Source organism: Belonocnema kinseyi, chromosome 3 (assembly GCF_010883055.1).
Source record: "Belonocnema kinseyi isolate 2016_QV_RU_SX_M_011 chromosome 3, B_treatae_v1, whole genome shotgun sequence".
NCBI lineage: Eukaryota > Metazoa > Arthropoda > Insecta > Hymenoptera > Cynipidae > Belonocnema > Belonocnema kinseyi.
In genome coordinates, this window is record NC_046659.1 from 49,568,601 (window position 1) to 49,584,405 (window position 15,805).

Here is a 15,805-nt window from a genome sequence, read left to right on the forward strand (position 1 = left end):
TACCAAACTGTCGAATAAAGTCTAACGTAAAACAATGAAAAGCTCGCTTACAGTAGACAAACTTTCATGAAGTATACAGGAGATTATAACATATAACCAAAATTAAGTTTTCCCTAGAATCCATTTAAAGCTTTTCTAAACCTTTAAGTAAATAATAAATTTTTTACCTAGAAAGAATAACCGTAATTTGTCATTTTGTAACCGATTTTGAGGGAATTATTGTCATTGCATAATTTAAAGTTTGCTTGGCTTTACATTTAAGCGGCTGACAATAAAAAGTGGAAATATCTCGTTGGTGAGCAAGAACCCAGTGGGCACGAAGTTTGGTGACGTCTTTGCGACATCGTTACGATATCTTTACGACAACTTTACAACATACTATGTCCATGTCGTTAAGTCGAATTTATGATATCGCAAATATGTCGTATGATCTGACGATGTCTTTACGACATCGTTAAGACACTGTAACGACATGGACATAGAATGTCGTAAACTTGTCGTAAAGATGTCGTAACGATGTCGTAAAGACGTCGCCAAATTTTGTGCCTACTGGGAAGCAGATATAGAAAAGTGCCTGAAAAAATGGAAATTATTTCACGGCTGTAAAAAGTAGCAATAGAATATTGACTGTAAAAAGTGGACAACGGTGCTTGGGCCGTAAGAAAGGGGGACAGAAAAACTTCGCAGTAAGAAGTGGACAAACGTCTTGTGTCGGTGAATCGGCTCTGTTACACGCTGCAAAGGCAGGCCTCGTTCAAAGCCGAAAATACACGAGCACGAACCCGACTTTGCCCGACTAGAAGATTCACTTTCAGTGACTAACTAGCTATTAGGAGCTTTTCGGTAAACTGAATTTCCACTGAATTTTGCAGGAGATCCAGGCCTTCAAGAGAATAAAAGAAAGTTCATGGCAACATTTTAAACGATTGCTTTGCGATGAATTCTAAGAGAAAATTGAAAAGAGATCACAAAACATTTTTTATTGCTTCCTAAAATTTTTTTAAGTGTTTAAAATATTTTTTAGACCTTTGCAATTTTTCCATATTAGCTAATTTTAGAAAAATTAAGGAACATAATTCTTTTAAAGCCTTCCTGTGCATTTTTGTTGCAAATTTTTTTTAGAGTTTATGTTGGTTTAAGTAATGTACTTTCAAATTTCAGTAAGTTTAAGAGACATTCAGAAATTTTAAACGATTAAAAAATAATTAAAACTTGTAAAGATTTTTGTAAGGATTTTGTAAGCTTTGACGAATATTAAACAAAATTTAGGTTCCTTGGAATAATTTAGAAGACTTTTAGAAATGAAGAAATTTTTATATATAAAAAATATACTTTAGGAGCTGTAAACGAATCTCGAAAGATTTCACGAGCAGGGTAAAATTTGCTTTAAATGCTTCCGAAACTTTAGAAGATTATAAGGCAATTTTTTAACATTTTGAATGATATCTCCAAATTTTGAAATAAATTTGAGTCAGTTAAAAATATTCTCAGGTATCACAAATTTCGTAAACATTCCTAAGCATCTTTGAAAAGAACTGTAATTCAACCTAATGTTTTGTAATATTCTGTAAAATAAAACAAATTCTGTAAAATATCCTAGAATCTTTTCTGACACATCTGATATATTTAAGAATCTTTTTTCAATTTCCTTGAAAATCTTATAATAATGATATCTATATAAATTAAAAAAACAAACTGATAATACTTATTTTCTCGTTTTTCATTCTCCGAATTTAATTTCAACTCGAAATAAAGTGTTTGAAAACTTTAAAAAAATAAATACACCGGCACACGAAAAAAGCCGTCTGTCCGACAGACTACACTAGCATATTTATATGTTTTTGGGATCGCTGAATTCGAATCCGGTGTCCAAATAGCAAGTTAGCTCGTACTTTTCTGAAAAACGAAAAAATAGACGTAAAATTGACGAAAAAGCGATTTTTCAGGTATGTTTTTGCAAAAAGAAAAACATTTTCTTGGCCGGTGGACTTAACCAACATATTTGTATGTCTTTTGGGTCGCTGAATTCAAATCTGAAGCCCAAATAACCAATTTGGCTCATACTTTTTCAAAAATCACAAAAATAGACGTAAAATCGACGAATACAGCGATTTTTCTTGTATACTTTTGCAACAAAAAAATTTTTCATGCTCGGTGGTCTAAATCAGCATATCCTTATGTTTTTGGGGTTGCTGAGTCCGAATGCGGGGTCAAAATTACCCAGTTGGCTCATATTTGATAGAAAACTGCAAAAATAGAGGTAAAATCGACAAAAACAGCGGGTTTTCGTGCATATTTTTTCAAAAAAAATATATCTTCATCCCCGGCGGACTTTTCCAGCATATCCTTCTGTTTTTGGGGTCACTGATTCTGAATCCGGGGTTCAAATAACCCAGTTGACTCATATTTGATCGAAAACGCAAAATTAGGCATAAGATCGACGAAAACCTTTAAACCTTTACCTTCCTCGACTGGGATTGTCGTTCACTGTAGCTTCCCTTTGCGTCTCAAGTTTCGGGGTTTTAATTTGCTTTAGTCTCCTTGCATGGCAATAGTAGTAAATTCTGTTTCATATGGTGTGCTTTATTACCGTGAGTCCCCTTGGCTCTCACGCTTGTAGGGTTCTTTTATTTATTTTTTTTCTTTATATCGCTTGTATCGAACCCTTTTGTACTCGAAAGACCTACGTTGTGGGTTTCGCTTTCGTTTTGTACCTTGTTTGACTTGATCTCGTTTTAAACTCCAACAGTAGTCAGCCATCATTTTGATATCCCAACATCCCTGATATCGCCTCTACATCTCTTTTATATCCTGGTGGAAACGTTCGCCTTACTCTTCACTTAAGTCTTCCAGGTTGTCTGGAAACTTATTTATATGCGAATGAAGAAAATGTAGCTTCAAATTCATAAGGCAGCCTAGTTTACTAAAACTTGTTACCATTTCTGAAACCACATTTTGATAGTCTGGACTTTTCTTACTACCTGCAAAGTCTTTTACGACATTTTTAAAACTAAGCCAGGCATCTTTTTCAGTGCCAGACATTTTTGTAATACGCATAGCAATCGCCATCCTTGTCAAGCGCTTTGACAAACTGTTTCATAAGACCCAGCTTTATATGAAGGGGTGGAATCAAAAATTCTTTTGGGTCAATCAGAGGATTTTCAATAGACCCCAAAAACATAAAAATATGCTGGATAAGTCCACCGGGGATGAAGATATATTTTTTTGCAAAAATATGCACGAAAAACCGCTGTTTTCGTCGATTTTACCTCTATTTTTGCATTTTTTTATCAAATATGAGCCAACTGGATTATTTTGACCCCAGGTTCGGTTTCCGCAACCCCAAAAATATAAAGATATGCTGATTTAGACCACGGGGCATAAAAAAATTTTTTGTTGCAAAAGTATACAAGAAAAATCGCTCTATTCGCAACTAACTATCTTACTATTTGAAAGGGTATTCTTAATAAAAGTCAATGTGTATCATATTTAAATATTATTTTGGAAATTATATAAAATTATAAATATTGTTCATTTTGTAAATTAATGAATAAACAACAGTTTTCATCCCAAATTTCACGGAGTTTTTATGTACCATGTTTGACCCCAGGGCAGAATAAATTTCAAAATATTCTAAACATATGTTAATTAGTTATTAAAATGCCCCCCCCCCCCCCCCCCCCCCCCCCCCCCCCACGCAATGTGACACAGACCGTAAGATCTCTTTTTGGCCTTCTCTTCATCGCAGTTACGTCAAATTTTGTATATTATGTTTAAAAACATGAAAGACGTTTCCTAAACAAAAAAGTCTTTTTAACATGAAGTATTATCTTGAATAAATAAGACATTTTTTTAACACAAAAGGATTTTCAATATTTTTGTAGCCATACAAATATGGAAGTTACCTTACGTAAGTACTACTTGCAATTCACCTCGAGGCGTCCTAACGGTAGGATGCCAGCGCACGCGACACGACTTGACGGTACTTAACCAAAAATTAAAACAATAAAAAACTAACCGAGAAGTTAGCGCTAGAAAGTCATGCTCGCGTAATTGAGTAAGATGAGGCTAGAAGTTAACCAAAACTAAAAGGTGCTCACTCGCTTCTTCAAATCATGAAAGTTCTATCTCGGGCGAGCAAAGCATGAAGGTTGTCACTTCTCGCATTTATATTATAAGCGAGAAGTAGCACCTTCATGCTTTGCTCGCCCGAGATAGCATTTTAATGTTTTGATGGAGCGAGCGAGCATCTTCTAGTTTTGGCCAACTTCTAGCTTCATCTTGTTCAATTCCGCGATCTAAAACTTTCTAGTGCTTACTTTTTGGTTAGCTTGTTATTGTTTATATTTTTTGTTAAGTATCATCTAGTCGATCGCGTGCGTTGGCATCCTATCGTTAGGACGCCTCGACCTATTTAAAACAATTTTTCACTGCCATAAAAAATAAAAAATGATATTAATAATTACGTAACATGAATATTTCGAATAAATATTTATATTTTAGAAGTTTTTGATTTTTTATTCCTAGTTGGAATTAAATTCTTAAAATTAAAAGCAAGAAAATAGGTATTGTCAGTTTGATTTTAAATTTATATAAACATAAGTATTCTAAGATTTTTAAGAAAATTAAAGAAAGATTTTTAAATACATCAGACGTGTCAGAAAAGATTTTACGAAGTTTTAAAGAAAAAATTAATTAATTAATTAATTAATTTTAAATTACAAAACATTAGGAAAAATTCGAGTCCTATTCAAAGTTGTTTAGGAATATTTGAAGAAATTTTTAAGAAATCAAGAAATATTTGATCAATTTTCTGAAATGTTTTCAAATTTGTGAATATTTCTTATCCATTTGACTCGTCTCAAATTCCTGAAAATATTTTCAACTGCCTCGAATTTTTCTCAGAATTTTAAAAAGTCATTCAAAATGTAAAAAATTACCTTATAATCTTCTAAATTTTCGCAAGCATTTGAAACCAATTTTTTCATGCTCTTGACATTTCGAGATTCGCTTAAAACTCCTAAAGTTTATTATTGACAGCTTCAAACATTTTTGTTTCGAATAATCTTCTAAAGTTTAAATTATTTTTCAATCTCTTGAATTCTACATAGTTTTTCCTGAATTTACTCGACTTTTTATATTTGAAAATTTTGATAATCTTACGAACTTGAAAATTTCGCTCTAAAATCTTTAACACTCTTTGCAAAAAATTGTAGGAAATTGTTTGATATTTCTAAAAAAAACATCCGCAATTTCCTTTTAAATTTCGTTATTCAAAATAAAACATCGTTTGAAATTTGCACACGAATATTTAAAAAATTCTTATTTCTAATCACGTCCTTTTCCTGATTGTTACTTAATTCTGAAAAATTAAAAAAAGGTGCCTTTAAAATAATTCAGATTCTTCTTTGATGATTTTAAAAATCTTTTGTCGTGTGTTAAAATGTTCTTAAATAATCTCTTGAAATTAATTTTTTGAAGTAAAAAATTATTTTACTTATTCCTAGGAACCTAAATTTTTTTAATTTTTGTCAAACCTTACAAAAATCTTTACAAGTTTTAATTATTTTTTAGTCATTAAAATTTCTGAACGTCTCTTAAACTTACTCAAATTTGAAAGTACATTATTTAAAACAACGTAAACTTTTTAAAAATTTTGCAACAAAATTGCTCAAGAAGGCTTTAAAAGAATTACGTTCCTTAATTTTTCTAAAATTATCTGATATGGAAAAATTGCAAAAGTCTAGAAAATATTTTACACACTTTTAAAAAATTTTAGGAAACAATAATAAATGTTTTATGATCTCTTTTCAATTTTCTCTTAGAATTCATCGCCAAGCAATAGTTTAAAACGTTGCCATGAACTTTCTTTTATTCTCTTGAAGGCCTGGACGCCCTGCAAAATTCAGTGGAATTTCAGTTTACCAAAAAACTCCTAATAGCTACTTAGCCACTGAAAGCGAATCGTCCAGTCGGGCGAGGTCGGGTTCGTCCTCGTGCATTTTCGGCTTTGAACGAGGCTTGTCTTTGCAGCGTGTAACAGAGCCGATTCACCGACACGCAACGTTTGTCCACTTCATTCTGCCAAGTTTTTTTGTTCCCCTTTCTTACGGCCCAAGCACCGTTGTCCACTTTTTACAGCCAATATCCTATTGCTACTTTCTACAGGCGTGAATTTATATCCATTTTTTAGGCACTTTTCTATAGCTGCTTCTTTCTCACCAACGAGATATTTCTACTTTTTATTGTCAGCCGCTCATTAGCAAACATTACTTAACAAGCATGAAACTTTACCCAATTTTTCCTGATTGCGTGACAGAATAATTTTCAATAATTACACCACGTGCATAAATGATTACTTTTGAAGATCTTTACTGTACCTTTGTAAAATTTAATCTACGTTATTAAAGTTTACCGAACTGACATTTATTCTTTAACATTTTGCAAGACACAAATTATAACAATAAGTTCAAACATTCTCCTTTTGAGTTTTCGTCCATATATCCCAATTATACTTAAAAGTTCGGTAAAGTTTCCTAACCAATTTTTCTCCGTGCACGCATACAATCGTGCTAAGGCCTTGATCTTTACAATCCCTACGTGCGACGCATGAAGGTCAACTAATAGTTGCGCCCGTAACGAATCTGGGATAATTATCCTACATCTCAAAAACAAACAGTTCTCTTCTATTGCGATTTCGTTCTTCTTAGACAAATATTTCTGCTTCTTGTCCGTCAATTCTTTATGATTACTCGGCCACCCTATTGTACAAAATTTCAGTATTTTGCCCAAAACTTTATTGCGTTCAGTTTCAAGAAAGTTCCGATTTAATGTAATCGATCTTATAACGAAATCCAGACAGAAAATATGCCCATCTTTGCAAGCGGCTCGCAACTGAGAGCGGTATGCCTTTATTCGGGCTAAAAATGTGATCTAACGGCTTATTATCTGTGCGTAAAATTATTTCTCGGTCGAAAACAAAATCGTAGAACTTCATCAATCTGAATACGATTACGCTAACTTCTTTGTATATAATCGCCAAAAAAAGCCAAAACCAGTTCCTCATTTTGATCTTAGTGAGCCAGTACCCTCGGAAAGTCCAGCTTATTTTTTACCCAGCAAAAAGCTTCTTCACACTTCTTGGTCCATTCAAATTTTTTCTTGTGCGCACCGTCAAACAGGTGTTCTAATATTTCAAATCAATCTGCCAAAAATCTTGCGTAAAAATTAATTAAACCAAGAAATGAGGCAAGCTGTTTTCTGTTTGTCAATATTTAATCTTAGCCTGCGCTCCTCCAATCGTTTATATACTTTTCGTACATTTAAGGTGTTCGTAATTCGTATGACTGGTTACAAAAATATTGTCCAGATAAGCTATGGTATTTGGGATATCCTTTACGCACTCATCCATTATTTGTTGGAATTCGCTCGGGACAGGCCCCATACCTTCTGTCATTTTTGTATGCCGAAGTAAACCGACATGAGTCGTGATCGTTAATCCCTCAAAACAGACCCTCGTCAGGCGCGAGGGTAGAAAAACTCCGCCAAATAATACATTCTTACGTTATCTCGTGAGCTCACAGTAACTGTAGCGGGGCTGCACCTGGAGCTGCAGATAACTCTATGTTCAGAGTAAAAAAAAATCGACTCGTTACGCAGGTAGATCTTGTGCAGTTTCTCTGGGAAGGTTTACCTTCAGGAGATCACAATGATCACCAAGTCAATCGCAAATATGGAATCGATGTGCAGGTATTTTTTAGTGACTTTTTCAGGAAGGTCCCCCTCCAGGTGATTATACCGATCACCAGGTCGATCGAAAATATCGAACCGATGTAAAAATCTCAACTCGATATCCAATTATTTTTCGCTCACCGCTGGGGAAGTTTCCAATCAGTAGATTATATTGATTAGCAGGTCGACCAGAATCGTCAACTCGATACCCAGGTATTTCTTGTTCAACTTCTCCGGGAAATTTTCGCACTAGGTCACACCGACTACAGGGTCGATCACAAATATCCAATCAAGGTCCTGGTTTTTTCGTGCAACTTCTCTATGGAGGTTTACCTGCAGGAGATTGTACTGATCACCGAGCCGATAAACAGGTCGACCATAAAAGTCAAATCGCTATCCAAGTATTCTTCGTGCATCTTCTTCAAGAAAGTTTCCCACCAGAAGATTATAGTGATCACTACGTAGCCTCAATGTCCAGGTATCTTTCGCGCAACTTCTTCGGGTTAAGTTTTTTGGTCGACCTGATGATCGAGATAATCTCCTGCAGGTGAACCTCTTGGGAGAAGTTGCCTGAAAAATACCTGGAAATCCATTCAATATCTGGTGCGGGTCGACTTAGTCGTTGGTATCATGTTCAGAGAAAAATGTTCTTTGAAGAAACGACCACTCTTTTGCTTTATTTAATGTTTGCTAATAAATTATAAATCGAGCCACAAAAATCAATTTTTCACCCTATTTTCAAAGATTTCGCTAAGAACAATTTTTGAGCAAGAGATCATGAACAACAAAATATCCCAAGATAAGGCATTTCCACGAAGAGCCATTTGCAATATATTTTCTACAAGATCCTTTGACCAAATGTAAGGCATAATTTTACTTCTTAAAACCTGGACTCTTACCTCCGTAGCTTTTAGCGCTGCCAAGTGAATATTTCCAGCCCGAACTAGACATTTTCACTTGATCGTCAGCTGACTTCACTTTTTTGAGTGCTGAGGGGAAAACACTGTACCAAATGCATGGGGCAAAACTTTATTTTTGAGCTATCTTTGTGATGAATAATAATTAGTATCATTTTATGATGTCATTAAATAGTTCTTCACAAATAAAAACTATTTATCAAATACACTTATACAGAAAAAAATATTTTTTGCCAAGACATTAGCAAATTAGGACGAAAATGGACCAAATCCCATGCATTTTGTCCATTGTTTTCACCCTCAACATGCAACGAGGTGAAGTTAGCTGACGATGATTGTATCCATAGTGCTCGAATTAAACAGTTCAGCTTGAAAATGAGAACTGAAACCAATTCCAAATGAACTCGGAAATTCGAATAGATAACAGTAAGAAAAAATCTTAACTAAAGATATAGCTCAAAAAGAACTCGGATAGCTAAACAAAATTGTGTATTCTAATAATAATAATTCACGGTTTAAAATTTTTAGTTTAGAAATCCGAAGTGAGACCAATTCAAAATAAACTCAGAAATAGATTACAGTTGATTGATTCCAAAATGAATCGAATAGATCAAATAGTCCTATAATGTAGGGAATTTATAAAGGAAAATATAAAGTCTTTTTAGTAGAAAAATTCGGTTTTAAAATAAACCTATTTAAATTAATATCTGATGTAGGAAATTGATCTTTTGTTCCTACTTAATATTTTAATATTCTCCTACCTGTATGTCAAAACCGTACTAAGAGCTAACGTTCCCTCCCCCCGCTGATCGAAGGTCTGTGTGCGCTACCCTATAATAAATTTGAATCATTTTTGATTCAGCTCAAGAGGCTCATAAAAAATAAGAAGAAAGATTTTTTTATTTGCTATCTTTAGCAAAACATAGACATTGTCCCAGAATTTGTTTGAGATTTTTCAAATTTATATTCTTCCATTCAAATAATTGTTTTTGTTATAAAAAAAGAGTAGGTATATTTAAAAAGCAGAGATTCGATTAAAAGCTTCATGCATATCGTTAAATAAATTAGGAATTTCACAAACTTCAACTTTTGTGATAAATCAGTTTTGTAATAAATCGGGAATATTATGCAAGCTGTCTTCATTTTTTCTTTGTCCAGAAGTGCTCCAATTGTAAAATTTTGAAAAACAAAACCAACTACAAAAATATTTTCCAGAATAATTTTCCCATCCAAAAAAATCATTCAATAACACTAAAAACATTTCCTTTTTCAGGGGAGGGGGAGAGGCACGGTCAATCGAGCCGGTGGTAGTAACATGCCCGGAGGTCTCCAAGGCCAGCAGCACCTTCAGCAACAGGGACAGCAGGGAAATCAGCCCTATCAGCAACAACCGCAACAGCAGGGTCAGCAGAACCAGGGCTACCAACAGCAGACCCAGGGATATCAGCAACAGCAGTTTGGCCAACAAAATCCTCAGTTTCAGCAGCAGCAGCAACAGCAGCAGCAATATCAACAAAATCAAGGTTCATCTATGCAGGGACCTCAGATGCAAGGTGCGAATAAACAAATTCGTGGAATTCCTGCTGTTATACCCAACGCGCAATCGACTCAGCAAAATCCTCAACAACAGCAATCTCAACAGCAACAAAACACGGGTCCGAATCTCATGCAGAAGTTCACCGAAATGGCGGGCTCCAGCGCTGGCGGTGACATTCTCTCGAAAGGAAAAGAGCTCATCTTTATGAAATTTGGTTTAGGCAAGTGAGCCCTTACCTGTATTTTGCTTCAGCTCGCAATGTCTCTTATATTCCTAGATGTCGACCGAAAACTCGTCCGAGGTCTTCGATATGTGACCGGCGAAAGCGTTTCACCCTTGTGACAACATATCTCGTTCCTGGACAATGTACAGATTAAGGAGCAGAATGTATAATTGTATACGTCGTAAAGTATATAAAATTATGATACTTTTTCATCTACAAGATGGATCTTACCGTCATTGTTGTTGCTGCTATTACTGCCGCCGCTGCTGCTGGATAAGTAAATTATTTATCCTTGTGGTATGATGTTCATTTCAGTATTTAATAATGATGATCAACTGAACAAACGAACGAAATATGAAATATTTATCATCCGAGTCTGTCGGTGCCCGATGCCCGAAATCCGCAGAGTGTAAGGAAAGCAAGCAGGAGATATTGAAATGTTTTTTAAAGCGCGATTCGCTGATGTATTTTATTAGGCCCAGGCCAGAAGTGTATAATTAGCTCAAGTGAACAATAAATATAAACTCTCTTTCTCTTTCCACTTATTCCTCGCAAGAAATGCAATTTTTATGAGGATCGCGATAGGAAAATGCATAGGATATAAACTTGTAAAGGACGTCAAAGGTGGTTTTCAATTCGGTGTCAAAGAAAAGGTTCATGCTTTCAAACTTAAACATTCAGAATTATAAAATTGAACATTTAACACCATTAAGCTGCAAAATAAAACTTAAAATTACAAAAACTTTAATTACAAAACTTGATACTATCAAATATCTCTTTAAGCTCTCACTGCAAAATAACTAAAAATATTTCAAATTTTTCTTTCTATTTCATTTTTTTCTTTCTTTCTATTTCAAATATTTCCTTTAAAAATATTTAAAATCTACTAATTCTGAGGGCATGGCCGTTTTTAATTCTTATTTATGTACATCAGAATTAAAAAATTAAACTTGATTAAAATCAATTTAAAGTAGATTTAGTTTATGTCAAAGGAAAGTGAAAATGAGTTTGTGGCAATTCAAGGTCTATTGAAATGAATTCCAGTGCCTTTAAGTGAATTCCAATGAACTTTGGTGAATTAAATATATTTAGTTCTACAAACTTATGAACTCCAATGAATTCATGATCAATTAAAATGAATTGAAAATGAATATAGTTGTATTTAAGATAATTCAAGTAGATTATTTGAGCTCAAAAGAAATTCATCAGCATTCAAGATAATTCTACTAAACTCAAATGATTTAATAATAATGACTGTTGACTGCTACTTACAGGCGATGCGTTTCAAATGTATCAGTCAACAGGCGTTATACGTCTTGTATTTTTTAAAACTTTTTACCGTTGCAAAAAAAAAACTATTGCGATTATTTCGTGACCCTCTAAGGAAAAATTTAATTTAGAATCCACATTTTAACAATTCAAAAGTTGATTTTGCTGTTTTTTCGAGTTTTTTTTAAACGAACCGAATGGGGACCCAATGGGGTCTTTACGGTTACTTTGTAAAGGCTTCATTCGGTTCCTTCGGTCCGCCAGGGTTCAGGTGAATTACATTTAAATTACTTTGAGTGGATTAAAAATGCGCTTATCTAAATTGGTGATAAGTTCAAGTATATTAAATAAATTCAAAACTCAAATGAATTGTATGGATTCAATTCAATTTCATTCATATTCAATTCAGTTTAATTCATTCAAATTTAAGTTAATTCTGGCATTTATTTTAATGAATCCGGGTGGACTTAATTAAATTTAAATAGATTCAGATTGTATATAACTTTAGATTCAATTCCGTTAGATAAATAACTGAACTCACAATAAATTCGAGTGCGTTTCAGTGATTTGAAAATTGACGTAAAACCAATTAAAGTTTACAATTATTATGTACTCGTATGTCAAGGAAAAGTGAAATCAATATGAATTCAAGTGGACTATTCAGGACGTAATTCACAGTGAATTTTGTGATGGTCAACCCCTCGTTTCAATTTTACAATGCAAAAGTCTTATTTGTGGAACACAAAAATGAATGATTAGGTAAAGAATATCAAATAAACACTCAAACAGCAACATAAATAAGTTAGTGAAAAGAGAAAAATGTGGTAAAACTTACGGATCAGAGAGAATGAAAATGCCACCAACTATAGTTATTGAATACTGAATAGCGCGATAGATAAATCTTCTAATCTAGAAGAAGATGGGCAGGAAGCGGGCGTGCCTTGAGATGCCTCACCCTGACACAAACAATAATCATATCTATTAAAATTTAATAAAGCTAATCGTTAATTTGTCGTGAGATACCGAGTATATGTTTATGAATGAAGGATGACTGAAAAGTCCTCGTTGGCCGACAACGTCAGTTATCAATATTGTTGTCGTTCTGCGAGGAAACTACATACGAGTTATATTGCATTGAAGGCGGCGTATTCGGCGACGTCGTGCTTTCGAGCTTTTGATTTTACCGGCTCCTGACCAAGCTGTGGGTAATATCTTCGAAAAACAATAACGAAATCACCGAGCGGCACTTACGCTCGACTGAAAGTCCAGACAACTTGTCGATGTCCGAGACAGTTGTCAAACACCACGAAAATCAAGTATTCAGTACTATTTACTTATTTTAACTCATTGTTTTTTAGTTCAACATTTTCCCTGGGCCGATAATTAGAGCTTATTAGAGCTTTGATATTTTTGATATTTTTTCCTCGTAGTTGATGAAATTAACCATTTGAAATCTGGTTAAATTCTACAACAAATCATATACTTCTCATAACTTTTTACATAACTTGCCTGAAAGTAGAGCACAAAAACAAGAAATATCTACCACTTTAGAAATAAAAAATATTTTAGTGTGAACATTTATATATTTTTCATTTTCTAATATTCAAATTTTATGTAAAAGTACTCAGAAATTAGATAAATACAGTCCTTTTTAAGAGAATTTATCAGTAAAATATCATCTTAAATAAAATTTTAGAAAATAGATTCCTTTTAAATCTTAAAAGAAGATTCTTTTGTTATCGTGAATTGAAAACATTGGTATTTTAGGGGGTATTGTCTGCATGCAAATACACGCCACCAATCATATTTTAAAACATTGTAATATGAATATTTTTCCCGTTGAAAATGGACCCTTTTCTCTTGTTACATTTTGTTAATATTAAATTAATGCAAAAAATAATAATTTCTGATAGGCTTAAAATTTGACTTGGATTATCAAATTTACTTAAAAGTATAAAAACATAGTTTAAGTTTTCAAATAAATGGAGATGTATAATATTTGAGAATTACGGTCTACATTTGGCAAGTTATAATTCTAAGTGTTTGCAGTGGGAATAATATTAAATTTAAGAATTGTTAAAGCATACTGATTTAAAAAAGTGTATAAACAAATTATAGAGAGTAGAATGTTAACATTTTTAATTAATTTAAAATATATTTAAAATATTTCCGTATTTTGACCGAATGCGAATATTTGTTGTTTTAAAAATAAATGTTTATAATTATTACTGTTATTGACAATATTTAGAAACATAGAATATAATTATGAATTTATCATTTATTTTATCGTAAAGAATTTCATATAGTACCTACTTTATTCAGGATGAAAATTAATTCAAGCGGTTGATTTGTAGTAAATTCGACTAAATTCAAAGTAATTTGACTGTATGTATTCATGCGAATTTGAAACAATTTAAATTGCTTTAAATTAATTGTAGTGGATTAGACAGACTCAAGGAGAGACGTATTCATGTAAATTTTCCTGGGTTGAGCCAAATCCAAATGGATTCATGACAGATTAATTGGATTCAAGTATATTCAAGTTACCTCAAATGAATTAAAGCTAATCGATATGATTTTATTCGATGCTGAGTGTGTATTTAAGGATACCCCCCCCCCCCCCCCCCCCCCCCCCCCATTCTCGATTTCTAATTTTTGCGATTCTTAATACGCTGGTAAATGAACAAAAATCGACTTAATAGGAATGGATATTTTCATAAATATAATTTAAAACTTAAAAAAGAACAACAAATTTTGACATAATTTTTTATCTTTTTTATGGCGGGCGTGATTGCCAGAGGACTGTCACGCCGGAAGATAAAAAATCAAACGAGATTAGAAAGAGTACATATTTGGCTAGGAAGTAGAATACGATAATTTATTTCGGGCAAAAATTTACAAAATGACGGACCTTTGGATTTTATGTTTTAAAAATCAAATTTTTTCAGCTAGAAATTAAAATCGAAATTAAAGATCTTTATCAATCGTCTTCATAATAGTCTAAGTTATAGCTGTTGATGTATAGAAAAACGTATTAAAATTTCAGACCGATCGGTTGAATAGTTTCTGAGTTACAATGCCCGCCTTCTGACTCTTCAAGCAGGTAGTCACATAGTAAGCCGAGGGTAGCCGAATTACGGCGAGGGTATTATGAATAGCCGAACAGGAAACCGTGTACCTGCGCGTCGAGCCCATGCGGCGCTCGCGCTCTCCCTCCGTCTGACGCGTCTACCGTGCATCAGCTAGACCTCGAGAATGGGGGGGGGGGGTACCCTTAAGTTAATTCGACTGAGTGATTTAAGTAAAGTCAGATTTAAAATATTGAAGTGAATAAAGTGAATTCGACTGAAGCAAAACAAATTAAAATTAGTTCAAACGGATTTAAATCAATCGAGAAGTTTCATGCAAAGTTGAGTAGATTGCAGTATTTCCAAATTAAATTTAAGCAAATTCCGTTAAGTTTAAAATTTTATAAGAGTGTAGACGCGGAAAAAGTTGCCTGAATTTATCTCTTCTAAGGAAAATACAATTTCTATTTGGCGGGCCAAAAATATAAAACACATAAAAAATTCTCCGTATTCAGAAGTAAAAAATTATTTCTTGATTACGAATACTTAATTTCGTGGTGGGAAAACGGCAACTAACGATATATTATTTGGCTACAATAAAAAAAATCCATTTGACTATCACTTCACAGATCTCGAAACTGTAAGTTGCAAACTCCTGTCGTGTTCGGAAAGAACTAAGTAAAAAGTCTTTAGCTTATTGCTATCGCGTTCGTATATATATTATACCGTGCGTGTAAATGGCGAACTAGAAGTGACGATGCGCCGCAAAATACACCCGCCAAAATCTGTCAGCTATTCACCATAATCGCGTAATTAGACAGATAATAATTGCAAAAACAGATACATACCAAGTATATAAATTAATAGACTAAGAAATCGATTAGTTTGCAAAGACCAATCGATTGAATTATCCATCGTTAATTCTGACGATTCTGATATCTGATATAAATTTAATATTTCGGTCACGTCAAGTGAGAGAAGAAGGATAACAGTGGGTGCAGTGTTTGCACGTGTGTACGCATAATAGCATAATAATGACTTATACATAATATACATATAT

The 15,805-nt window shown here is 33.5% G+C and overlaps 1 protein-coding gene across 1 annotated transcript in view; it reads left to right on the forward strand.

Moving 5' to 3' along the window:
• Positions 1-11,699, forward strand: part of LOC117170250 (peripheral-type benzodiazepine receptor-associated protein 1-like) — a 212,871-nt gene extending 201,172 nt beyond the window's left edge. Inside the window, exon 16 of the mRNA XM_033356885.1 lies at positions 9,922-11,699. Coding sequence (XP_033212776.1) covers positions 9,922-10,413 — 492 coding nt within the window. The 3' untranslated portion in view covers positions 10,414-11,699. The remainder of the gene's footprint in view (positions 1-9,921) is intronic.
• Positions 11,700-15,805: the final 4,106 nt, after the last annotated feature.